We start from the raw sequence: 27402 nt of genomic DNA, 5'->3' as shown, positions 1-27402 counted from the left end.
ATAAATCATACAGACCCATACACTGTACATCATTCAGTCGTTGGTCACAGTGGCAATCACACCATATATAATGACAGCTTGAAATATATATTCAATGTCCTGCTTTTTCTCTCTCTCAATAAATTTAATTACCACATGCTGATAGAAAACATACTTTTAGAAAAATAGATGATGATTTCATAACAAAAAAACTTATGGTGCCATGGTCAGTAAGTATGGGACTATTAAGTCAATTTATACCAAATATGATAGTGCAAGAGCTAATGGAAATTTAATTATATTTCAAATCCTGCAGCATTTTTTTCACACATACCCTTTATACACTATGTACACATTCAATGAAATTATTCTGTGTCTCATTCAAGCATACTTAAAACTCCAAAATATGTATTTTCTATGTATGTATATATGTACCGTTATCTCTGTAACTTATAAATTTGCAGAATATTTTCTTTTACAGCTAATTTCCTAAAGCTTGTAGAGTAAAACTTTGGTTGACTTGCTTGTCTTGTTTGTATAAATATTTACCCAAGCTTAAAGCACTTAAGATTGTCATCTTCAAACAATAAATATAGGCAAACTTAAACCTGTAAATATTATAGTGAAATTCAATTGGATGTTATCCAAATTATTATTGTACAATATACAAACAAAGCAAGCAAGGTAACCTAAGTCTTGCTCTACATGCTTTAGGAAATTAGCTGTAATCTCTTTTTAAGGTACAGAAAACAGAAATATAGGTATATATATAGAGTGTAAAGTTTATTTAAAGAATATATAATAATAATTTTGCAGGGTAAAGAAAAGATGCTATTTGAATAAAAAAAATAGAGAAAAATTCTCAGAGCAACTAATTGACAACCCCCCTCACCCCCCCCAGTTCAGACCCCAATTAATGAATCTGTGGCCTAAATCTGTATAAATTAGAAAAATCATGAACTTGGACAACTGTTTTGATTATCTATATTTTATTATTATCAATATAATATATTATCTTTTATAATTGCAATGCTAACCATCAATGAGGTGTTTATTTTTAAGGATAAAGCAGCATAAAACTAGCAGACATCAGTTTAAATCATGTTGAACTGAATAAGAAAAGTTATTATAATATTTATCATATTTTAAAGCTTCATGTAATTAGATAATTGAATTAAAATTGATAATTGCTCTTCAATAAGCATTATTTGGTACTTTCTGAAAAGGGGGTGTGAATGTTTTTGTAAGGGAATATATGATCAGTGTCTGACAGAAAACCTCAAAGTTTTTCATTTAACCCAAGTAATTTAAAATATACATTCACTGATTGATTGATTTGAAATTGTGTATTAAATGCAGCAAACATGACTTCTTTTACTTCATGTGGTATGTTTTTCAATGTGTCACAACTTACCATCCTAACCAAATAACATAGATTTTTTTTGTTTTTGTTATAAAACATGTTACAATCATTGAAATTAGGGAATGAGTGTTCCTATTGATGAATCTATATGGTAATTTGTATGTGAAAACATTTCATCATTCCTAACACTTTTGCTTTTGTTTCACATTATTATTAATAAACACTATTAATGATTTTGATTTTAATATTCCATGGAGCACAGCTAAATATAATTTATCCACTGAATGAAATCACAATTTGTACACAGTGACACATTTATGAAGTAAAAGTTTTGTGAAACATCCTCTCCTCAGTGATCATAATTAGGACACAATATCACATAATATATGTATTCCACTTTCTTAAAGATTTTTCCTTTGTTTGATCATGAACTAACACATGTTCCAGAATCATTGCAGTTAGTTATTCATTCATTTCAACATATATTTCCTTTTGCTGAACCTGCTTTTTCATACAGTAAATTTTTTTCTCACTTTTTTTTAATACAGTCAATTAACTTCTAATTTGTATTCCTTTTAGAACAGTTAAAACAGTCTTGATTCCATTAATGTTGTCACACATATGTATAAGTAAAGAGTTGTCTTTTCAGGAAAATGAATTTTCTCTTTATATCTCATGTACAGGAATCTGATATGAAAATAATATCCTTGTTTGGGTATCATTTGTTGATCTTCCTTAGAATGAAAAGTGCAGTCCTTGTGTCTTATTCATTTTATCAATTGTGCTATTGTATTGGAAGTAGCCATTGTTTCTCATTCATCTTAAAATCCTGCAAAAAAAAAATGATATTATAATACACAATATAATTAATTTATAAGCCCCATTGCTATATATATGCATAATATCTTTTACTTCAATCATTGTACTTGATTTATATAATGATATGCTCTTAATGTGCCCTGTTATTAATATTTTGAACATAACACTTATCTTATTTATATTCTTATTCTGATACAAAAAGAGAACTTCCATATAATCAAATTTTAGTAAGCTTAATAGCTATGGCCCTTAGTATCAGCAGTGGTTGGTAAAACTAATAGTAAACTTACATGTTTGTAATAAAATAGTTGCCATGCTTGTTTACTTTCTTAACACATAAATATAATAGACAGAGTAATCTAAACTCATAAGCAATTAATCTTTAAATAGCTTTCATATCACTTCATGTGACTTAAAAATATTAAAGTGTCAGTAACAATAATATAATATTTGAATGCTTACATCATAATGCAGACTTCCTACATGTCAACTCACTTGGAAGCAGTAAAAAAACCAGTGAATACAAATTCTGCAAAAGACAAATATAAAATTGCATAATCAAAACTTTAAAAGCAATAAACACACCAAAAGTTTTTTGTTAAACATGTAGGAAATAGGCAATAAAGGAGATACTTAAAAAAAACCTGTTAGGTATTTAATCTGTATGATATTGAAATATTTACATCAATGTAGATTGACACCTTTCAAAGTCACTTATTTGGATTAGCAAATCCTACAAGTAATCAATAGTCTTTATGTCAATTGAATGAAAGTGGTGATCAATTTAAAATTTTCATGTCTATTACTAAAAATTAAATTGGATAATATATGAACTGAGATGAGCAAATTCTCTCATTTTGTAAAATCTCAGTTAGCCTGATAACTGAAATATAACTTTAATAATAGCACATTTTATTTGTTTGAACATGCATTTATAAATTCTGGTATTTTTTATAAACTTAGAAATGACAATGGATATATAAATACTATTTGTGAAACAAATCCATGTTTATTTTAATAAAATTTATGCTTAAATCACAATGAAAAAAATTAATTCTGAATTGAAACAATGTCATTCTCTGTTTAAAATGTAAAAACACCAACACTGTTCATTTGCGTGGGTGGTGTATAAAAGTATAAACAAAAAATGACTAAGCTTAAGGATAGGTAGACTGGGTATGATAATATAGGGGGTGCACCCCTTACTACCAAAGTAAAAATGAATAGTTTTAATGTATTGCATACACTAAACCAAGGGGGAATTAAGGGGGGGGGGTTGTTATTATTATGTAACAGTTAGCGTGGGGAAAATCAAGTCTAATATAACCAATATTAAAACAATCTTTCTCCGGGCATTGTTTCCATTCAGCTAACTTTATTGATTCGTTGATTGATTCATAGGTCAACGGTTTTCGTCGTCGGTTATCCATATAAATGACGAATTATAAATGTTTTGATTCACTTCAACAAATTCAATAAGAAGAAATGGGTACCGGTGATAAAGAGTTACAATTTACAACGTATTTACCTCAAAATGTATGCAAAATCCACCTTTCCATTGTGATTTCCATGTGCCGACTTCTGTGACAAGGTGCTCAACAGCTGATAATAAAGACTGTGACGTTACAAGCTAAACATTGACGTTGATGAATCTTAGTTTTTGGCGATTTTCTTACTTAAAATTGTAAGTGTTCAAGGGAACAATGGTCATGTATGAAGATATTGTTAATGACGAAATGCCGTTGTCGAAAAACAACAAGTTGATAAATCTTTGACCTCGGTGAAGCCAAAAAATCACCACTCTATAGCAAATTCTCCCAACGTCCGATTTAGCCAATCAAAATTCGTATAGTTTCGAAAATGACGTAATAGATGAGATTTCGATGCAATCACCAAAAATTGTAAAAAATTATTTGAAACCGCATTAACCTACCCGCGTGTTGCCATCATATTAAATGTTTTCATACAATACATTAAATGCATACATACCACTCTTATCTACATTTTCCGCGGACTTCTGAAAAAAGAAGATTTCCTTCTAGTCTGTGATTCGAACATTTAAAAAACGTGTCATCACAAATGACAAATCATGCAAAATGGATGAAACAAATATTTTGCTTTGAATAACTTCATTAAACTGAAGTTTGTGTTATTCATTGTATTCAATTGCTCAGTACGTTAATTTTACTTACAGATAATACAGACGGTGACAGGCTTTATATCTATGGTGTATTGCTGAACAGAAAGAAGAATTGTCTATTTTTGGTTTTCTATTTTTAGAACTACAATTATTACTACACAGAAGAGTACTTTTTATAGGATGAACAGTGGGCACCGTTCAGCGTAACTATTATCCTTGTGCATACTATGGACGCTCACGAGCTGCGGATGGAGGTTTCAATTTTTTTAAACTAACTGCAAGAATGGACAGAGTCAGAGATATATGGTATAAACAACTCTGGTTGTTCAAACTGATGGCCAAACCGATTAACAAATAAATGGAAATAGATAACTTGTAGATTCACTGGAAAAAAACAGGGAACGATTGAAATGAAAGTCAACGCATTTTTGTTTTGATTGGTGACTTGCCACTTGGAAAGCACAAAGAAAGGTAAAAATAAATTTATCATTCACATTTTTTTAAATGGATTTTTAAAGCAGAAAGATGTAAGCATTAAATTCTCTCTGTGTCGACCATGTACCGCCACACCGTGCACATCGTCCATAGTCCATACTCTGTAAATAATAGTTAAGACATCTTCCATACTTCATGTACTTCAACTTTCAGTTCCATTGAGCATGATGAGTTTATATCATAAAACATAATAATACAACACTATCCGACATATGAATGGTATGTTTGTATCTGGGAAAAAAGGGGGGGGGGGTACTTCCTATATTACTTTTATATTACAAATATGCCAAAAATTAGGGTTGCTGTTTCATGCCCTGCTGGTTAGAATAGGGTACCGGTCCCTTATTTATGACCTTCTTGTGAGAACAGGGTATTTTGTAAACAAAGTATTTGTGTTTTAGGGGGGTTGGAGGGGTCCTGATTGCAAAATCTGGGGCATAAAAACGTCATGAAATCCAGAGGGGTGGGTCTTTTCGTCACCCAAAACACCACCAAACACCCTGAAAACCATTGACCACCTTTTGTCAATCATACATGCACAGAGTTTGGGATACATAGTCACTGTTTGATTTTATATGATTTTAGTTTATGTAAAAACTTGATCATTCCAAGTAAATAAGTAATAGGTCAACTGTTTTGTGTGTATGTAGTGAATGCCAAGTTTCACATAACCTTTATCTCATTTTCACAGCTGGTTGAATTGGCCAACAGTGGCAGATCCAGAAATGTTAATAAAAGTGGGGGTTGCACTGACTGCCAAACTGGGGCCTTCTCCAGTCATGTGTGATGATGCTTCAATAATTCCTTTAACCCTTTCCTCCATGGATTTTTTTTCTTCACATGCTTGATTCACATAGGATTTTTTTCAATAAAAAAAATCATCAGGTTTAAAGTATTAATGCATTGTGAAAACGAATATTTCATCAATGAAATTCAAGTCAGATATTCTCATAAATATTCTTTTCATATTGGATACAAACTTTTTTAAGTCTGATGCAGACATTTTGTAGTCAAAGCATTTCAACTGAGGTACTACACAGGCGTCAAAAGGCGTCATTATGGAGTAATCTAAAGTGGGTATTCTTTTCTGAAATGTTTTCTAATTTTAATACCCATATACTATCTGCTTGTTTGAAACATGAATTAAAACTCACTCATAATTTTATATAAAAAAAATGTATAAGACATACCAATCAATATCCAGTACCAAAGAAATATCACTAAATGCATGAAGCCAGACACAAAAGATTGTTTAACAGTGTACAAAATAAATACAAGTCACTTTATAAAAGGGGGATGCTGTTATTATACTATTTTTTTTCATGTTATTTTCATTGTGAAAAGGCAAATAATTAATCATGTGGTTGTAATTCTATAGAAATAAAAAAAAATTGGGCATTAGATGGTTTGATAGACATTTAATGTATAGATATTCCCCAGAACTGACACGAATACAGCACAAAATTGTGATACATACATGTATATACTTGCTGTTCAGTGTGAGCCAAGGCTCTATGTTGAAGGCCGTACCTTGACCTATAATTTACATTTATAAATTGTTATTTTGATGGAGAGTTGTCTCATTGGCACTCATACCACATCTTCATATACACATGTAACTTAAAATTTCAAATTCCTTAATCATGTTAATACATGTAAATGTATTATGTTTATTACGCAAATATTGACATTAATTGACAAAATCAGAGATGCAATATAACCAGTTCATTCATTAAAATGTCATATTGATCATATTGATTTGAAATGATGCAGAAGAACATTAAAATAATTGATGAAATGCTTTTTATAAAGTCATATTTTTTAGGGCAAATCTGTTAGTCTTATTTTGAAATGTCAAAGTGAGGCAATTTTGCCAGTTTCATGTATCATAACTTCCTTTTATCATGTTTATGCATTTAAACATTTTTCTTTTAGCATTTTTAAAGAAAGTACAAGCACTTAAAGAAGTAGTGGAAAATAATCAACAAAACAGAAGTCATTAGAGGCGATGATTTCTATATTTATACATGTACATGTATCTAGACTAGTAGTGGATTTGAAAAGTGCTGTATTGATTCATGTGCAAATAAGGAGCAGCAGCCAACATGGCCAATGAAACATTGCAAATGTATGATTAGAGGTATGTCATGAAAGTTATGTTTAAGTTGTTTAAATATTTTTTTGTTTTCAGACTTAAAAAATGTAGGGACGATATCAAAAGTTCAATGTACAATGTAGGATAAAAAACTTACTTCACATACATGTAGTTTTTTCACTGACCCCCACACCCCCCTCTTAACTTAATTTGGGAAAAATTGATTTACCAATAGGCATGATAGGGATATATATGTAAATATCGATTTTAGATATACAAAACTTGCAGAATTTTAAACCCCCCACCCCTTAAACTATTTGATTTAAATTTTTTATCCTACATCAATCTTTTGATGTCGTCCCTTACATGTACAATGTACGTACATGTACAAGTAAATGTTGGACATAGAGGTGACATTTTTTATTCTTGGGTTAGTTTGAAAATTAACCATGTTAGCAGTAACATACTATTTATTTTAATTGGAAGCTCTCTTTTCAATCAAGTATAGAATTCTATGAAATTTAAACACAAGGTTAATGACCATAAAAGGAAGGTTGGGATTGATTTTGGGAGTTTTGGTCCCAACAGTTTAGGAATTAGGGGCCAAAAAGGGCCCAAATAAGCATTTTTCTTATTTTTCGCACAATAACTTTAGTATAAGTCAACAGAAATCTATGAAATTTCTATGACCATAAGGTTTAGGACCACCAAAGGAAGGTTAGGATTGATTTTGGGAGTTTTGGTCCAAACAGTTTTGGAATAAGGGGCCAAAAAAAAGGTCCCAAATAAGCATTTTTAGCTCACTGGGCCCAAAGGGCCAAGTGAGCTTTTCCCATCACTTGGCGTCTGTCGTTGTCGTCCTGCGTCAGTCGTCGTTAACATTTACAAAAGTCTTCTCCTCTGAAACTACAGAACCAATTCAAACCAAACTTCATCTGATTGATTCCTAGGGTATCTAGAATAAAGTTTGTGTTTTAATTCCCATTTCATCAAAAAACATGGCCGCCATGGCTAAAAATAGAACATAGGGGTAAAATGCAGTTTTTGGCTTATAACTCAAAAACCAAAGCATTTAGAGCAATTGTTTATCAGGTCAAGATCTATCTGCCCTGAAAATTTAAAATGAATGGGACAACCCGTTGTTGGGTTGCTGCCCCTGAATTGGTAATTTTAAAGAAATTTTGCTGTTTTTGGAAATTATCTTTAATATTATTATGGATAGAGATAAACTGTAAACAGCAAAAATGTTCAGCAAAGTAAGATTTACAAATAAGTCAACAGGACCAAAATGGTCAGTTGACCCCTGAAGTAGTTATTGCCCTTTATAGTCAATTTTTAACCATTTTTCCAATTTAAAATTTTTAAGTTTTTAAGTTTAAGTTCTTAGACCACATATTTATTCTGTGTCAGAAACCTATGCTGTGTCATCTTTTTAATCATAATCCAAATTCAGAGCTGTATCCAGCTTAAATGTTGTGTCATACTTGCTCCACATGTTCAGGGTTTGACCTCTGCAATCTAATAAAGCTGTGCCCTGCAGAGCATCTGGTTTACTAAACATAGGTACATTATAAGATAATCCTTAAATCAGTAAATTGTAATAAAGTCAATATTTTAATTGTTTTAATTTCAGAGGTCATTTTTCCACAAAAACAAGCTAATATATTATGTCAATGGGCCTGATGAAGTTGAGTTTTTTTGGACTTTTGGGAGAAATGGAACATATATAAGTGAAGAAAAGTAAAGAAAAGGGGAAAATATTACAGACGCAGTACATGGACACCAGCATGAGCAAGTTAAGACAAGGTATTATGTTATATAGAATATATATATATATATATGAATGTTTTATCAACTTGTGACCTCAACCAATCAAATTATATCACCACTAAATGAAGTGGGTGGTAAACAGGATTTTCCTTGACCAAATTCACATGTAAACATTAAAAAATAACATAGAAAATATGATAAACAAATTCAAATTACCACCTTAGCAATTCAGCAAAGCTATCGATAAAAAACTGTCACAATGCCATCATCGCAATTCAGCTTAATCAAAATTTGCGCTACTGTGTTAATCCATTGCACATCAGCCAATATTCGTGGTGCAGAATTAATGCTACATGTGGGATTACAATGTTACTTTTGAATTTCTTTGCCCTCAACAACAAAAAAGTAGTAAAATTTAAAACATAATTATTTTGCAATTTGGATTATTAGGAAGTTTATATTACTGTGAAAGTACTTTAATTCGTGGGTATCAATTTTCGTGGTTTTAGCAAAATTTACATGTTCGTGGGTTTTTAAATTCGTGGATTTTAGTTTTCTTGAGAATAAAAAATTGAAAAATTTAGAAAAGAAGGTTACAAATAGTCTGGATTGAAGGAAATTGCAAAGTAAACATTGACCGTGTAAATCGTAGTGATAACACTAATCAACCCATGATAAAGTGATCAACGGACTAAAGACCATCAAAGGTGTAAATGAGGTCATAAACATGTCACCTTAAGAAAACAGTAACATAAACAAATGCCATAAACGTAAATTAAATTGTCAAATAATTCTTATCAAAATCAAGCCCAGCATGAAATTATTATTTCCCATATGTACGAGAACAGTGATGATATAAAATGAACACTTTATCATACTAGCATATCAATACAGGAAATCTGACTTTTATCGATCAAAATATTTTTTTTGAGAATTTAAAGATCAAAAGTTGTACATTTTAGGTTATTAAAGATTAAATGGGTATAATCTTGCATGCAGTTGTAGTTCTGTTACTGCCATTAAAGTATTCTCAGATTTGACGTCATTCAATATATTCTCTAGATCATATCAGTATTCAAACCTTCCGATGGGGATCTGTCCGTGTCTTGATTTGGAAAATGGTTGTTTTATTTCGTTGGACACTTAAATTCGTGGATAAGGTCATCCACGAAAACCACGAAAATTGGTACCCCACGAACAAAAGTACTTTCACAGTAGTTAGACGAAACACATTAAACATGTACCTTTATGCTTTAAAAATGACATGTAAAGTATATCAAACAATTATAACTAGAGAAAGGTGACAGTTGAGGATGCAAACAGAAATTGTAGTTATTTGAGAAGAAAAAAAAATCACTGTTTAAATAGGTATTCTGATATATGTGATTTTCAATGGTTTTAACTTTTTAGTTCCCTTTCTGTGGTCTGTCCATCCAGTTTTCCTCACTTTTTTATGCCCCTTTTATATGTATGGGCATTTTGTTTCTTGGTTTGTGCATTGGTTTCTCTGTCTGTCTTATTTCAGGTTAAAATTTTTGGTCAAAGTAGTTTTTGATGAAGTTGAAGTCCAATGATATGATCTGTCTAAATTTAATGCCAAATAAGAGTTTTGTTCTAATTTCATGGTCACTGAACAAAGAAAATGATAGTGCAAGTGGGGCATTCATGAACTAGTCTATGGACACATTCTTGCAGGAATTGTTTCTTCATGCTTGAAGATATTGATATGATATTGTTTTATCATGACAAGTAACAGATCCAGTTTAATTTTTAGCTTACCTGGCCTGAAGGGCTAAGTGAGCTTTTCTCATCACTTGGCGTCCGTTGTTGTCCGTCGTTTTCGTTAACATTTTACATTTTGAACTTCTTCTAGAGAACCACTGAATGGAATGAAACCAAACATGGCATGAATGTTTCTTATGAGGTGCTGACCAAGTGTTGTTACTTTGTAGCCGATCCATCATTCAAGATGGCCGCCAGTGGGGGACTTAGTTTAACATAGGACCCTATGGGAAATGCATACGAATGACTTCTTTTAGAGAACCACTGAATGGAATGAAACCAAACATAGCATAAATGTTCCTTTCTTAATGAGGTGCTGGCCAAGTGTTGTTACTTTGTAGCCAAATTTTATCTTTTTTTTTATATGATTTCAAAAACCCAGGTAGAATCAGGTGAGCGCTAGTTTTTTCTGGTGTAATGATTTTGAGCATAATAATGGTCCTTGGTCTTACAAAATTCACTTAAATAATTAGTTTTCAACACTTTGATTTGATATTTGTTATATAGTTTACACATGTTACACAATGACAAGTTATACTGTGGATTCATTTATTTTTGTGGGTACCAATTTTCGTGGATTGAGGAAAACTTACAGGTTTGTGGATATTTAATTTCGTGGTTTTGCTGAAGTCTGCATACAAGCCATAGGAAAAATTGTCATTTGTTGAACTTTTAATTTCGTGGTTCAACTGTTCACACGAAATCCACGGAAATTGGTATCCAACGAATAATAATGAATCCACAGTAGATAAAGTTAGAAATTTGTTCCAATACAATGAAATTTAACTGGTAGGGGACTATATTTATGGAATAACAGTACTGTAGTTGAAGAGTTGCCACCGTCAATTGTAGATTTGACGGTCACAAATGCAGTTTTACTGGCGACGCGTAGCGGAGACAGTAAAACGGAGATTTGCGACCGTCAAATCAAAATTGACGGTGGCAACTCTTCAACTACAGTACTGTTATTCCGATTCTAATGCATTACAAAAAGAAAAAATACGATAAAACTTGAAAAAATGTCTAAATATGTCAAATAAAAAAAATCCGCGAAACTACATGAATGATTTTGGCACAAGGACATCATGGCTAAACATGACGTCATACAAATGAAAACTTACAAACTGGACGTTATTACGTTACCTGTACGCTTCAAACTCGGATAAAATAACATTAAAACGGCGAATTCGAGGTAGGTGTTGCTTGATTTTTGATTATTTAGTAGCAATCGGACATTTGTTGATTCATCAATTCAAAATGGCTGGTCCCTCCTTAGTTACGTCTGGTCAACTGTGGATTTGACGGCCACTTTTAGCCAATGAAAAAAATTGTTACATCCAAATTGCATTAGAATATAAGTTATATGGTTAGCTACTGACCCCTACAGATCCATAGAGGGTTAGTGAAATCCATAGGGGTGAGGCCAGAGGCCAAATCCCCTATTAATTTTATTCACCCTCTATGGATCTGTAGGGGGTCAGTAGTTAACCGTATAACAAATTTATCGGACACCAGACTTTTGTTCTGCGTTCTGTTGAAAAAATTAACAATGAAATACAACAACATTAATAGATGACGTCACCATTAACGTGTCATGAACCTCTTATGAAACTTACTAACCCCAAACTGTCTCATAGGGGTCACCACGTGACGGTGTTTAACCAATCACAACGTGATAATTCAGCTGTGGTCCGATAAATTGTAATGCAATACTGACAGAATGCTTGTAAATATACAGATGTTCATGTATCACTGTAAGTAATAATAATATTAACCTTAATTTGATTATTTTGCTTGTTTTAAAATCAAGATATATTGATAGTTAGTTGCTGTTTTTATAAAATTTGCATCTTGCATTTATTTCAGAGTCAGCCATGGAAAGAAACTGTTAAAAGAAGAAAAAAAAGATGAAGAAATAGACTTTAACTTTTGTTACATATATGTACATTTGATTATACTATTAACAAATTTTTAAAATATATTCTGTTACCAAAGATGAGAATTTATTATCAATCATGCCATTTTAAGAAAACATAGGTATAGGGAGATGTGGTGTGAGTGCCAATGAGACAACTCTCCATCCAAATAACAATTTAAAAAGTAAACCATTATAGGTTAAAGTACGACCTTCAACACGGATGTATAGAAATGGGTTTAATTTTAAGCTGATGGGATGGTTAAGGGGTTCTCATCTTAATGATATAATTTGTAAGCGCTCTTAAATATCCTTAAAAAACTCATGTCAAAGTGCAAACTGTAAAGCTGTAAAGCTGTAGATTCTTTATTGATTAAAACATCTGCATTCAGAAGAAATGCGCATATGATGCAATAGAATTGATACCATGAAAGTTTTATTTCAAAAGAATAATTCACATCATGACATGTTTTGTTCATATATCCTACATGTTATTAGAACACCTAAGTTAGTCTGAAAGTGCTTGCCTTGAGTGCAGGAGGTTATTACAGGTTCAAACAGGGACCGAGTCAATACAAAGACTTGAAAACTGGTATAAGCTGCTTTGCTAGGCAAAAAGCATTAAGAAGTAAGAGCAGACTGAATCAACACATAGTCAGAATTTTGTGTCCAGGTAGAGAGACATATCTTCCTGCAAACTGTTACTTTGTGAGTTAGGGTGTCAGTCTTATACAAATTAGGGTTGGAGCTCATTTCTGATTATCATGATCTCATAGCCTGAATATGCATCTGACCTGCAACTGGAAGTAAAGCAACCATCATCCAATCATCCAAACATATCTTTACCATACGGTTTATGATCATCTGTTAGCCATATGTTCTCAAACATATGGTTACCATGAACATGCGTTTATCATGTGTTTTCAAACTCATGTTTCACATAAACATCCGTTTACCATGTGTTTTCAAACGCATGTTTTCCATAAACGCATGTAAACAATACGTTCTCCAAACATGCGTTTAACGTACGGTGCTCCAAACATGCGTTTCTGACATGTTTAGAAACGTACAGTAAATTCCTGGTAAACATGCGTTTACATGCGTTGCAATTTTGCCTGTGTAACATTAAGACACAATAACCTTTAACAATAATTAATGTTGAACAACTGTTAATAAACTCCAGTTTATATCAAATTCAACTGAAAATAGAAAACAGAGTTAATTTCTACGACTTTATTAAAAGGACAATAAGAAAACAAACAATAGAAAACTAATATTATATTAGTTATTCACGACTTACAGGGGTATAGATCGGCTTTAATCATACTATTACAGCCAACGTAATTAAATTTCAAACATAAGTAAACCCTTTAATTGTCTTTTATCTTCCCGCTGTCATGGTATAAAGATTAGTTCATTAACAAGAGCAAATCATGAAATAACCCATATAAAAAAAGCATAAAAAATGATGGGTAGAATTATCCAAAACAACTAATTGCCCCTAAAAGGGTAAATCGAGCCAAAATAGATATATCTATGTCATGGGAATCTGTTTTTAAAAAATGATCAATTATTCAATTGGTGTTTGCAATTAAAAACTAATGGGTAAATCAGTTTTGTTTAATTTTTCTCATGTTCTAAAAATATAGAAAAATGTTAAAACAATGCCGTTTTGTTTCTGTTTTCACTATATCTTTAATTATTATCATGGTTCCTGTTATCTTTCAACAGTTTCATATCAATTACTGATAGTACTATGTTATTTATGTCCTTTATAATGTCTATTTACATCTTTGAATGTGATATTTCAGGAAAAACAACTCCGAAATTAGACAAGACGGAAGTCCTTGTGTGTGTCTGTATAATACAACCGATTAATTAGACACATTTTGTACATTAATATATCAATTACAATGAATATTTTTGACATTCACTTTCAATTAAGTTTATATTTACGTTTGTTTGAAAATTGTTGTTCTATTTCTAATTTTTCTTGAGACCTCATAAACAAATTATCGCCATTAGTTTTTTAAAAATAGAATTTAAACGAGATTTGTAAAGATGTTAACAAAACTGTCCTCGAAAAAGTAGTAACACACTGCATTCTTTTAACTGTTATTTGCTTATAATATTGTATATATCACAATCTCTTAAACTGTAGTTGTTAATACGAAAATGAAAATCAGTAATTAGTTTCGTCAATAATAGAGTGTCGTATCGATAACAATACTACACTGGTAAATATTTATAGAACTGATAAAGCAGGTTTTTGAGATAAATGCATACTAAATTGTCCTGATCTATATTGTTTATGGTGATTGAACAAATTCAAATAGGAATATGCAATCACAATATTTGTAAACGGACATACAATGTCCTCGAATTGATATGCATATGCAAAGTTCTTTACTTGAATATGTTCAAACTTAAGAATAAAAAATATATGGTTGCTGCTACCCTTAAAAGCAGTCATCATGTAATGGTTAACTAGTAGCCCGTTCAGTGTACAAAAAAGGACGGCATGTCTTCCTGTTGGTAAATATTCATAAGAAAATATGATGTGACGTTTTTATATGCATTGAATCTGTGACTCAACAGCCAAAAATAATAACTACATATGTTCCTTTATTTCGTAACTACAATACCCTTCCTTTTTCACCAATGTGACCTACTGAATTAGACTATTGACCGGATTAGTAATAACATAACAACATTCGCAACAATGGTTGCACATGTTGAGCAGGATCTGCTTTCCCTTCCGGCACACCTAATATCACCCCCAGTTTGTGGATGAGTTCGTGATGCTTAGTCTTAAGTTTTCTATGTTGTGTCTTCTGTACTATTATTTGTTTGTTTGTCTTTTTATTTTTAGCCTTGTCGTTGGCAGTTAATTTTCAATCTATGATTTTGACTCTCCTTCTGGCATCTTTCGTCCCTTTCTATATACATAATGTGATCAATATGAGGAACTGGATCTGCTTACTCTTCTAGATCACCTGAGTTCACCTCTGTTTTTGATTAGTTTTCTGTTACAAGGTCTTTTGTGTTGTTTTCGTGGGTTTTATTGTTGTGTTTTGTTTACTCTTGGCGGTCTTTTGATCTATGTTTTGCCATGTCGTTCTTACTTCTTTTTTGACGTAGGGGTGTTAATGTTCCTTTGATATAAGTCATAGGTATTATATGTATTAATTTTCTATATAAGCATTTTACATTACTATACTTACATTGAAGATATATGTATCACTGAAACCAATTTTATATATTTGCTTTATGAAATTGTTTAAGTAGGAATACTATTGTTTAAATTTGAATATTTTTTAAACCAATTTGTCATAGGAGTCAGTGTCAATTTGAGTCGTCCACCTAAAATTGGTGGATTGCTGGAAATTTGTTACCCCCCCTCCCCCCCCCCCAAAAAAAAAAAATATATCATGTTTAACCAATTTTATACTTCATCTCATCAATAACATTAAAATATGTTTGTGAATGGTTATTGTAATTAATATATCAACGAATTATCCTCCTGATCTGACAAAATTGTTGGTTACAAATATTATGTTGAACTACTCTTGATTTCGTTTACAATGTTTATCACAGTTCGTGTTGTTTTTGGAAATTCTTCTATCACTTAATTAACGTTTAATAGAAATTTCCGACGATCTTATTGATATCAGTTAGAAGTCTATTTCAATCTTCAAATGTGACGTTTTCACTGAAATAACTCTGGAATTTTACTCGACTGACTTCCTTATTTATGTCAGTTAAAACAACAACAACAAATAAATCAGATACATTTCTCACGGTTTTGATTTTATGGAAAATATTACTTTGAAGTTATTTACATTCATTTTAAATTATTCAATATTATATCTATCTGTTTTTATGTGTTTTGTCAATTGATTTTGTCATGTGATTTGGGACTTTCCGATTTGATCTTCCTCTGAGTTCAGTACATTTTTTAAGGTCCATTCCCAAAGTAAAAAGAGAAATGAGAAAAATAAAATCTGAAGAAAACATCAACAGCATGCCATAAAAACTCCACGAAAACAAAAAACAACAAAGTTATATATATATGTTCAAATATCAAACATACACAAAAAGAATAAAAGCTGCCATACAAACAAAACAAACCAAATCAAAAACTAAATACATTACAGAACATCTTTTTAAAGTTTAAACTTTTTATCAAGTATTTATTTGAATGTTTCCCTTCTTGAGTTTATCAGTACAGCTAAAATAAATCAGTTATAACCATTTAAGGTCAAGACGTTATCGTTTTGATTTTAGAGTTGTGGTAACGAGGTTACCCCGGATCCGAGGAGGCTTTTTTTTCAAATTAAAAACTAAAGGCGTTCACCCTTAGATTAGTTTTACCTCATGTTTGTAAAAAACCTTCTTCCATTGATTTGATCCTTGGTAAAATTGAAAAATAGTTCTACCCCTTCCATTCCATAGTTCTATACTTACCCCTTTTCATATATATACTAAATAATTCGAAATGATGTTTTCATGTTTATCAGAATCTCTTGTATGATTGCTTTTCTAAGTCTGAATATTATATAATCACAATAAATTTTTGATCAATTTTATTTTCAACTGTTTTGAATAAACCGTAACTTGTATATCATACATGCATATATCAAGTCAATATGATTAAATATACATGTAAACAAGTCAATATGATATATTTACGACTCAGAAAAGTCTTACAAAATCCAGAATGTATACATTGTTGTATGTAAATAAACTCATCATAAATACCAGGATTAAAATTTTATATTTCCGCCAGACGCGCGTTTCGTCTACAAAATGTTTATCCGTGACGCTCGAATAAAAAAAATATTTAGAGGGCCAAAGAAAGTATGAAGTTGATAGCATTGAGAATCAAAAATTCCTAAACGTTTTGCCAAATACAGCTAAGGTAATCTATTCCTGAGGTAGAAAAGCCTTAGTATTTTCGAAATTTCAAAGTTTTATTAACAGTTAGTTTATGATTAGGAACATATCAATGATAAGTCAAGTCAAAACAGAAGTGCTGACTAATGGACAAATGATGGACATTACAACTTTAAAGATCACAGCCAATAGTAATCAAATTATTGAATAAATGAATGCTCCCTGTTATCTCGTTACGGCAAATTACGTCAAGTTAGGTCAATATTCGTTTGTTTATTAGATTTTGTCGTCAGATCTTGAGAAACATCTATTAGAACATTGATAAATGTTTGATTATTAACTAAAGATATACTTCCTTATAACTTAGATTATAGCAATGATTAAAAGGAGAAAAACGTACTAAGATGTGTTTGAATAAGCAACACAAGTCAAAACACACAGCTGGTGTCAACTATAGGGCTAAAAAAGCAATCAGTCTGTAATACTAGAGATACCTGTAGACATCTATTACATTGATTAATCAAAAAATTAAAGTATTCATTCTTAAACTCTACCAATTACTTCCAGAAGAAAACGAAACATTTTAAAAGATATACAATAAATTAACCGGTGTTCAAATCTCCATTTTAAAAATGATAAAATAAATATGAGGAAAAATATGAACTCCTAAAACATGTAAAAGAATGAAAAAAGGTGTATCGACTTTAAAAGGAGACTTTATAGTCATGCGCCATTTTCTAGTTAATGCTAGAAAAGCAAATAATTCTTTCCTAGAGTACTTTGTATAAGCAACAGAGTACTACTATGGTATTAATGTATGGATCTTTATCAAATTAACCTGTAACATGGCCAATGTATTAAAAATGGCCTAGGATGGTTTTAATGGCCACGAAGCAACGCTGGGGGCCATTACAACTCTCAGAGACCATTATTAATACCTCAGACATGTTACAATATGAAAAAGTCCATACATTGATACTTTTATTAACCAACTGCATTCAAGTATCGGATCGAAATACAACTAACCATAACAGGACGAATACAGAAAACTCATGTTCATATTACAATTCTTCAATTAAACAATGAGTAATAATCTTACCGTGAAGAATTAAATATTTTATAAACAGTAACACAGTTACACACTTCATTAACAGATACTTAATGCTTTCTTATAACAATGGTTTAACTTTTGTATTTAAAATTAGGAAGATGTTGTATGATTGAACATGAGACAACTCTCCACCACAAGATACTAATTAACACAGAATTTAAAACTACAGGTCACCATATGGCATTCAACAATGAGTAAAGTGCATACCACATATTTGATATAAAAATAAAACTATGTCAATCAATGATTATTCCAATTTTTACTTGTAACCTGACAAGTAAAACTTTCAACCTCCAATAATCACATCTTCGTGCATATTAAAGCACCTAGGATCACCCCAGTTTTTGTTGGGTTTCGTGTTGCTTATTCTTTAGTTACATATGTTGTGTCATTTGTACTACTGTTTGTGTTTGCATTTTTATCCATGGCGCTGTTAGGTTTATTTTTGATTTATGAGTTTGACTGTCCCTACTGGTGTCTTGTGTCCCTCTTTTTGAACTTATATATAAAATTGAGAAAGGAAATGGTGACTATGTCAAAGCGACGACCACCCGACCATAGAGCAAACAACAGCCATAGGCAACCAATGGGTCTTCAATGTAGCGAGAATTCCCGCACCCGTAGGTGTCCTTCAGCTGGCCCCTAAAATATGCATGATAGTACAGTGATAATGTACGTCATACTAAACTCCGAATTATACACAAGAAAATCAAATTTAAAATCATACAAGAATAACAAAGGCCAGAGGCACCTGACTTGGGACAGGCGCAAAAATGCGGCGGGGTTAAACATGTTGATGTATTCTTTCTATAAATGATATCCACCAGTCTTATAATCAGGTGTATGTGTGCGTACATTAGATACAATAAAATTCAAAAGAGTCGTCAACATAAAACAAGACAGGTAAAATGTTTTGTGTTTGATAAACATATACTTGCGTAACCAGGATTCCTACATGTGTTTTCTTTAATTTCTTTTCCTTTTTTTAATCACTCTTAAATCTTTGTCTAATGATATCAATCATCAGCAAAATGTATCCCTTTCAAGCAATATACTCTTATTATCTTTTGTATTCATCGCGTTCTTTTAACAAATATTTCAAATACTTGCTGCTTCAAGGGAGATCATATTGCAAGACTTGTTACATTTTCTTTATTTGCTTTCGTGAAACAAGATATTTTACAAACATAGTACACATTATTTAACATATCTATCAAATTGTGGCTGAAGCAAATAACTTGTTTCTCTTGAGACTGATGATAATGTAGACAGAAAACTTATCATTCTTAAGGCACGTAGTGGGCTAGTTGATATAGCTCATTATTGTCTTATTGTCTAGTATTATCCGACACTAGATGTTTAAAGGATAAAATCACGTAATAACAATTGTCAAGACACTTATTTCAATTTAAAAGCGTTTGCGGACTTTGTTACAAACAGTTAGTGTACACATTTATATCTATAGGTTGTTTTTTTAATTTCAAAAAGAAATAACTTCCAGAATAAATATTGAAATAGAGGTTTATATTAATGATCCGAGTACGAGTAAGAATGCTCATAATACAGATAATAATTATATGGGGCTGATCTCAGACTAAGGTATTAGTTTTTACTTCTCCACTTTTCCAACAAAAAGATATTTGATTATATCAATCAAACATATGACAACGGAAAAAAACAAGAAGACAAAATGGGAAAGTGTTTGCTCGTAACAACATGCTATCTTTATGATATTATCATGTTGTTTTCCTTAAAAGTTCAATATACATTGCCTCCTTAAAAGATGATTTTTTGTGTAAAATAATTTCATATTACTGCATGCAATGATTCCTTCAAATCAGATCTCAAACTAGAGACCAGAAAAAAACAAAAGAAGGTGTCTTAATTTCGGTGCCATTATTGCCATTCTTTTCCGTTGCAACGGAGTTGAGTTATGACCATTCTATGGTATGCGACTTTACACAAGAAAAGAAGGAATATTTAAACCCATAAGTCGAAAACAAAATGAAAATGTCATGTGAGAAGAATAAATAAGGACTGGCTAACACAAAACTATGGAAGTTATAACACATTTTAACTGTGGGTTTTTTTAAATATAAAAGTAATTCTCAATGTGTATGTGGTACATAAGAAAATATCTTTACCAAGTCAGGAATATGACAGATGTCGTCCATTCGTTTTATGTGTTTCAGCTTATAATTTTGCGATTTGGTTAGGGATTTTCCGTTTTGAATTTACCTCGGAGTTCAGTAGTTTTGAGATTTCATTTGTTTGAATAAGTCAAATACCTTGAATGCTTTTTTTATTTGAAACCACAAAGTTCATTATTATTGATGTAGTATGACTCAGTTTGTCGCAATATCATTTGTTACCCGGATTTTATTTCTCTCAATCGATTTATGACGTTTGAACAGCGGTATACTACTGTTGTCTTTATTGCATATCCTAGAAAATAAGTTTTTCTTTATTTCTATTTGACTCAGAAATAAAGTGACGTGAAAGGTAACAACCATGAATTTTCAAACGCATACATCGAAAATAAACAGACAACTCCATCAGAAAAAAGAAAAAAGACAAAATAGTTAACATTTCATTAAAAATAAAACTTTAGATATCGATTCGATTAAGAATATGTAATTAAAAAAATAAACAGGAAACATAGATAAACGGAAGTGTGTTTCCTTAATCCGTTTTATATTACAATAAACGAATGAAAGTTTAAATCCAGAATAAACCATCTAAGTTTAGATTATACCGCAGGTCATGACGTTCATTTTTTGTAAAGCTTTGTACAAATACTCAAGAAATATTAATTATATTTGAGTGAAATAAATCAGCAGAATAAATGGATTAAAATAGAGATGAACAAATTATAGTTTAAGGCTGTACATTCAAGTCCTGATTTAGTCTTTTAGAAATATGTCAGTTCAAAGAACATTTGGAATACACTTTCCGTTTTAAATTGAGCATTATTTTCATGCTCTTGCATACGAAACATTTTGTCACCTTTTTTCACATACATGTAAGGGAGAACATTTAAAAAAACTGACTTAATACCTACAAATGACTGTAAATCAAACAAATGTTCACGACATTCGTGATATAAAAAAAATGTTAATAGTCTTGAAACCATAAAAATATTTTTAACAAATCGTGAGAGTTAATCGCCTCCAAGTTTAAAAAAGTATACATTTCCTTATAAAGAATCCCTGAAATACTACATTATTAAAAAAAAACAAGGATTAAAAACAGAAAACTTCTACGGATGCCGTTTACATCTAAAAGTAATATTCAGTATTACTGGCAAATTAATTATGTTTGTAACAAATAGATACCGTGCAAATGTTTGATAATCTATTTGATCACGTTCATGTTTTCTTTATATGTAAGTTTACGATATATTTTTTATTTGTTTTGTAACATTTTGCACGTATAACTGTCAATCTTTAAAAAAAAAAAGATTAAGATGTCTTACTTTTATAAATAATGAAACACCAGCCTTTTTTTTCGAAATACATGTTCATATTATTTCGACTAAGACGCATGTGTACGTAAAATTCTTTATTGATGCACAAATTCCTAATCTTGCCTTGAAAAAAAGTTTTCGGCTTTAATCAAATCAATCTGTTGCCATCTCATACCGTAACAGTTCTATGTTTGCAACTAAGTCTTGTTTAGTTAATTTTTGATGCACTAAGAAAATAAGCAAATATTTTTACAGAGGCTTTATTGTCCAAAAAAAGGTAAATAGACTTTGAAATTATTAATCCAGAAAAAATATTTTAGAAAGGTTAGTCTTAAAACAAATCATTTACATTGTGTTATTTATAACAGGAAATAGCTGCAAAGACGAATATCTCACAGGTGTAATTTTGCAATAAGATATATATAACATGTGTTATAATAAAGAAGTCTGGTTTCAATTGGAAATGTACTTACAGAAAATATTTAAAGACTTGATCAAAGAAAAGTAACTCCAATTGATTGTTTATCATCCTAATATAAATATATATATATATACATAGATTTGGTATTTACTAAATTTAAAAAAACAAGCATTTATTTTTCAATCTATATTATATGTTTATTTTTTAACGTTCGTCACCCGTATGCCGTAGCAGTGTGAATTACACATTAAATAGACACATGCTTTACCCAGACGGCTTTGAAGACGACATTTTGTATTGATTAACTCATAGGGTCTTTGCATCGGAAATAAACGATATTCTGAAACCATGTATTTGCCTGATACCAGTTATGTTTTTTTCTCGTATGTTTTATCATAATATAATAATAAACCAAATACGTTATTGATAAGTCTTTGCTTTTGTTTGATTTTCAAAGACTGCAAACTTTATCCTCCAATTAGTTTTATTGAGTTCTTGGGATAGCATGTCAGTTACTGTTAGTAGTCTTATGTTAACTTATGTTTATCATTGTCATTTAGCAAAGTTTCTTCTGTTACCTTATCTTACATCAAAGTATTTTTTTTTTTTAACTTTTCAATCTTTTCAATCGTTAAATCTTGGAAGATATATTCTGAATTTGTCCGCTTTCAATTCCGTATATTTGAAAAAAAAAATGTAAGTTAATTTATAATGCGGAATCTATAAAACATGCAAATGTTTAAAATAGACTACTTATTGATTATCTTTATAGTTTTGGGATCAAATTTGATATTTCTATATTTACTGATTTTTAACTCACCTTAAACACACTACTAGGATTTTTTTTAAATTAGAAAATTAAATAAACGTTATAATGACTGATACAAAGTCATAACTTGCTGATTAAAGAGGTTTACGTAATATGTTTACAATGTCAAAAAATATATGCGGTTTATGACATGACATTCAATACATAAACGTTGGTGACAAAGGGCTAGCAGAAAGAAAATAATATTTCAATTACTATATGTAATGCAAAGCAATATACCTGACTCGTCTTTAACGTAGGTTGATGAGGAAGTATTATAAATATATTGTTAGGAACACGTACCTAATCGATCTTTTCGGTTAACTAATAACGCTTTCATTTTTTATACTTATCGAAAGAAAAATTAAGAAAAAAAAGTTACAATAATATACGTAAACGCACACTTTTTGAGGGTTTACACCATTCTAGTATTGAGTTTATAGTATTTATAAAATACTACATAGTAAATAAGATCCCCACTTAAATACCTCTATCATTCACCTGATGAAATTTGAAATAATCGTATTACATAAAAAATAATGTGTGTTTTCACTAGATATATTTCCTTGTTATAAACTGTTTCTTTGTACGTAATGGCTAACTTTGAGACTAAGAGATGTGAACTTTGTGTATACAAATATTGCCTTGACTGTGAACAGTATAACTGCGAAAACTGTAAATTCCTGCGTAAAAAGCAGAAGATATCTATTGATCATCAGATTGATAACGCCTCAGATCATGCCGTAGATTGTAAATCAAAATGTCCTGAACATCAAGAACTGTTTGATTTGATGTGCAATACGTGTAATAGTCCAGTTTGTTCAAGGTGTGTAACACAGCTATCGCCACAGCAAGCAGAAAACGTTGCTCAGATCAGAAAGAAAATCGAAGAAAATCTTAGGATGAAACAACACGAGTTGAATCATACAATGGAGATAATAGAAAAGGGCATTGATAGTTTTGATGAACAAATTGATTCTGTTATAAAATCAATCACAGAAGAAGGAAATAAGACAAAAGACATGGTTGATATATGGGTTGAACACATGTTACGTCCATTACAAAATAGATGCAACATTGATAAGACGGAGCTCATGAAGCTACTGTCTGACTCTAAACGCCTTATAAGTAAAGGACATTGCCTTGAAAAGCAACGAAAGCAGCTAGACTGTACCAGACATGACGGAGATTTGGTAGAAAAGTTGAAAACCCTAGATATAGAGATAGAAAGATTAAACGCTTTGGAACTGCCTGAGTTCCCAGATTTATCAGTTAAAACGAAAGAAGTGACTCCAAAATCTATAAGTCAATGTATGAGTACCTTCAGATTCAGGTAAATTCCAATTGTTTTTTTTCTACTCTTTCATGTTATCAATTGATTGTTGGTAAAGGGATTTAAGGTAGCTCGGGTGTCTATTTTCATGCATGTTACAAAAATTCATGTTGTTTGGTTCAAACTTAGGTAACTAAAAATATTTTAAAATTAGAATTTAAAGACTTAGCTTAATTAAAACTTACCATTAAGATTAGTGTATTTTCTTTTTTCATGTGTTTGTTTCTATCTTAAAGGAATAAACGACCCAGTGGCATTAGTCAGTATGAAAGTGTTTTTTAGATTGCAAGTCTGTATTTCAAAGATGTGATAGGCTATACCAGAGTATACTGTTTAGTTTCGTAAATTTGAATCAGATATATGCAGGAGTCTTTTTCGAGGTCATTGTTTGTTGATGCGGTCCATACATGTTTCTCGTTTTTATAGATAGGATCATTTGTTTTCCTGTTTGGAACGTTTAACACCAGTCATTGTTAGGTCTTGTTATACAAGTCTTACTTTCCTGTTTGGCTCCGTATTTTGACCATTTATTGCTTACATTGCGACCTGGATGGAGAGTTCTCCCATTGGCACTTATCCCATATCATTCTATTTTTAAATATATATACCCAAACACAAACTACTGTTTGACGACTGATATGTTTTCCCTTTCCGACACATTCAAGTCAATGAACAACTGCAGGTAAACAATTAAACAATTAAAACTGTCGTCCTGCATAACAATAAAATCTAAAATGGAAAAAGGGAATTTTCAATGAAACAGCAAATCGACCAAAGTGCAAAAAACATTCAAAGGCCATCAATTGTTCTTCAAATCAGCGAGATAATTACACATCCAAAGGCTTATGCTATTTGTATTTTTAACCCTTATTTTACTTGTAGAATATTTGCAGAGAAAGCGGAAAACATGCTCGAATGCTTCCACAGATGTGAAAATTGTGGGTACGATTTGATTTATGATAATATACATAGACATTGGCATTGAAAGTGTATTATGATGTATTTGTCATGCGTTAGTGTACTTGAATCATTTTTTACAAGTGTCCCTTAACAAATGCATACACATGACACAATTCCCGATAGAAAAGACTTATAATAGAAAATTATCAGGTCTTTGAAAAATGTCAATGTTGAAAGTGAAATGCAGGTGGAGAAAGAGTACTAGATTAATTGGAATACAAAATAAAGGCAAACGTAGAATACTGGTGTTCAAAGCTCATAAATCGATAGAGAGAAAACAAATCAGAGTTACAAACAAAAACCGAGTGAAAAACATCAACTATATTAGGTAAACAAAGGAACAATATTTATATATCAAAACATATAATTGTATGGCGTTATTTCGTTGATCTAAACAACTGAACTATCTATATAATTCAAAGCTGGATAGATCAGTTAACTTTATTAAGGAATCAATTAATTGATGCATTTGTTCGTTCGCAATTACTAAAACTCAAAAAGGAAAGTCCGTAAAATTGAAAATGTCAAACGCTACTAATAAGGTATTTTAAAGCATAACCGATAGAAAAAAACAACTGACATATTGCTGACTTGGGTCGAACTTTGGTGTATACCTGACAAGGCATCCAACTTACATGGCAGTTGTTTACAATTCCTTCAAGTTGACACTATTGGATACTAGGTAATCTAATTTTGAATACATTTTTTCACCCAAATGGAAGTTTTTAGAATATAAAGGATTCATGGTAGAATTATCCTCACTCCTTAAGTAAACTTTGTTGATTGACTGATAAACAATAAAAACAAATAAATATCTATCAATACGGTAGCATTATTATCCTTGTCAAATAAGGACACTTAATTTACTTGTGCTTTGGATTCTGAAGCATAACGATAACACATGTTTATCAAAGTTTGTCGGAGCAATCCAGTTATATTCGTCATACAAGGTTTCAATAATATGTGTATTTAGTTTTGTAATTGCTTAGTATACTATAATTGTTTGTAAACACTTGGATATAGTATCATTGTATTTTATAGGTGGGAAGAGATAAACTATGCATCAGTTTCGCCTACTAAACAAAGATAGTAAGTATTTTATAATGCAATGAACAGAACAGTTTCTCATTTATAAAACGTTCTATGTATTCACAAGTTTGAAAGGTAGGGTTACTACAAGCATGTTTCGGTGGTATATATGTAGGACTCTGAAGTGCGATGGTACTCTAAAGTGCGATGGTCACGCTAAAGTGCGTTGGTTGTTTGTTCGCTAAAGTACGATGGTGTATCACGCTATAGTGTAATGGTCCAAAGGGTAAGATCCGAAGTATTAAAACATCGAGGTTTAAAAAGTCTTTTTGCAAAAGCTATTATGCTAAGATATAACCTATGTAATAGGTTTTACAATTTACCGGTAGGCGTAAGTAATTGTTTTTAAATTAACAAGTCAGACCAAGTTATAATTGCTTTAAAGGTTATTTTTGTTTTGCTAATATAATATTTCATGTAAAATAATTTTTTAACAATTTGAAGCGTATTGGATATCTGGATAAGTGGTGTAGTGCTGTTCACACTAATGTTACAACCTCCCTTACATTTGTCATTGAAAATTAAGAATCCCTTATTCTTTCATTGTCGAAAAATGCCACATTTATTTGCAAAAGCTTAAATCTAAATGCGAAAGAAATGCAATGTTCGCCGAGCTTTCTCCTTTTCCGTATTTTCCTACAATATACAGTACGAACTTATGTATAAGAAGACAATGTATAGTTAACGCATGAAAACATGTATCTCTATTTTACCGACGTTACTTTTTATTAAAATCGACAGCATTTAATCGGGGATCACAAAGTAAACTGTCACATAAACAATGATTCGAATGTTTCCGTTCCGTGCTATAACACTACCTAAATGAGGACTTTATCTACCTTTTATTTGTTGATGAAACTAAATTTGCACATTGCATATTCTACAGTGTGTCCTTGTAAAAAATGTATATTCCTCGAAAATATAAAAAAAGAAGTGTTGAGTTATATATGTACCATAAAT

General features: G+C 31.1%; 1 protein-coding gene and 2 long non-coding RNA genes across 3 annotated transcripts; 2 read left to right on the top strand and 1 right to left on the bottom strand.

The window, feature by feature from the left end:
• Nucleotides 1-1038: 1038 nt before the first annotated feature.
• LOC134691661 (uncharacterized) lies at nt 1039-3766 on the bottom strand. Its single transcript, XR_010102172.1, has 3 exons — nt 3690-3766; nt 2624-2690; nt 1039-2171 (listed from the first exon to the last, which is right to left on the bottom strand). It is a non-coding gene; the product is annotated as an uncharacterized LOC134691661 (long non-coding RNA).
• A 763-nt stretch (nt 3767-4529) lies between these two features.
• LOC134691660 (uncharacterized) lies at nt 4530-12437 on the top strand. The gene is made up of 4 exons (XR_010102171.1): nt 4530-4772; nt 6732-6936; nt 8525-8697; nt 12310-12437. It is a non-coding gene; the product is annotated as an uncharacterized LOC134691660 (long non-coding RNA).
• Nucleotides 12438-23653: 11216 nt separating this feature from the next.
• Nucleotides 23654-25378, top strand: LOC134691561 (E3 ubiquitin-protein ligase TRIM9-like). Its single transcript, XM_063552126.1, has 2 exons — nt 23654-24393; nt 25276-25378. The coding sequence occupies exons 1-2, from the start codon at nt 23654-23656 to the stop codon at nt 25376-25378; spliced, it is 843 nt and encodes a 280-aa protein (XP_063408196.1).
• Nucleotides 25379-27402: the final 2024 nt, after the last annotated feature.

This window comes from Mytilus trossulus, chromosome 11 (assembly GCF_036588685.1).
Source record: "Mytilus trossulus isolate FHL-02 chromosome 11, PNRI_Mtr1.1.1.hap1, whole genome shotgun sequence".
Lineage (NCBI taxonomy): Eukaryota > Metazoa > Mollusca > Bivalvia > Mytilida > Mytilidae > Mytilus > Mytilus trossulus.
Note: the sequence above shows the minus strand (reverse complement) of the source record. Positions and strands in the feature narration are given on the sequence as shown.

What these genes read in the sequence shown, in the direction of transcription:
- LOC134691561 (XM_063552126.1), top strand. Translation starts at nt 23,654, where the DNA reads ATGGCTAACTTTGAGACTAAGAGATGTGAACTTTGTGTATACAAATAT. An exon ending in ATGAGTACCTTCAGATTCAG is followed by an intron (nt 24,394 to 25,275) that starts GTAAATTCCAAT and finishes TTTTACTTGTAG; the next exon opens with AATATTTGCAGAGAAAGCGG.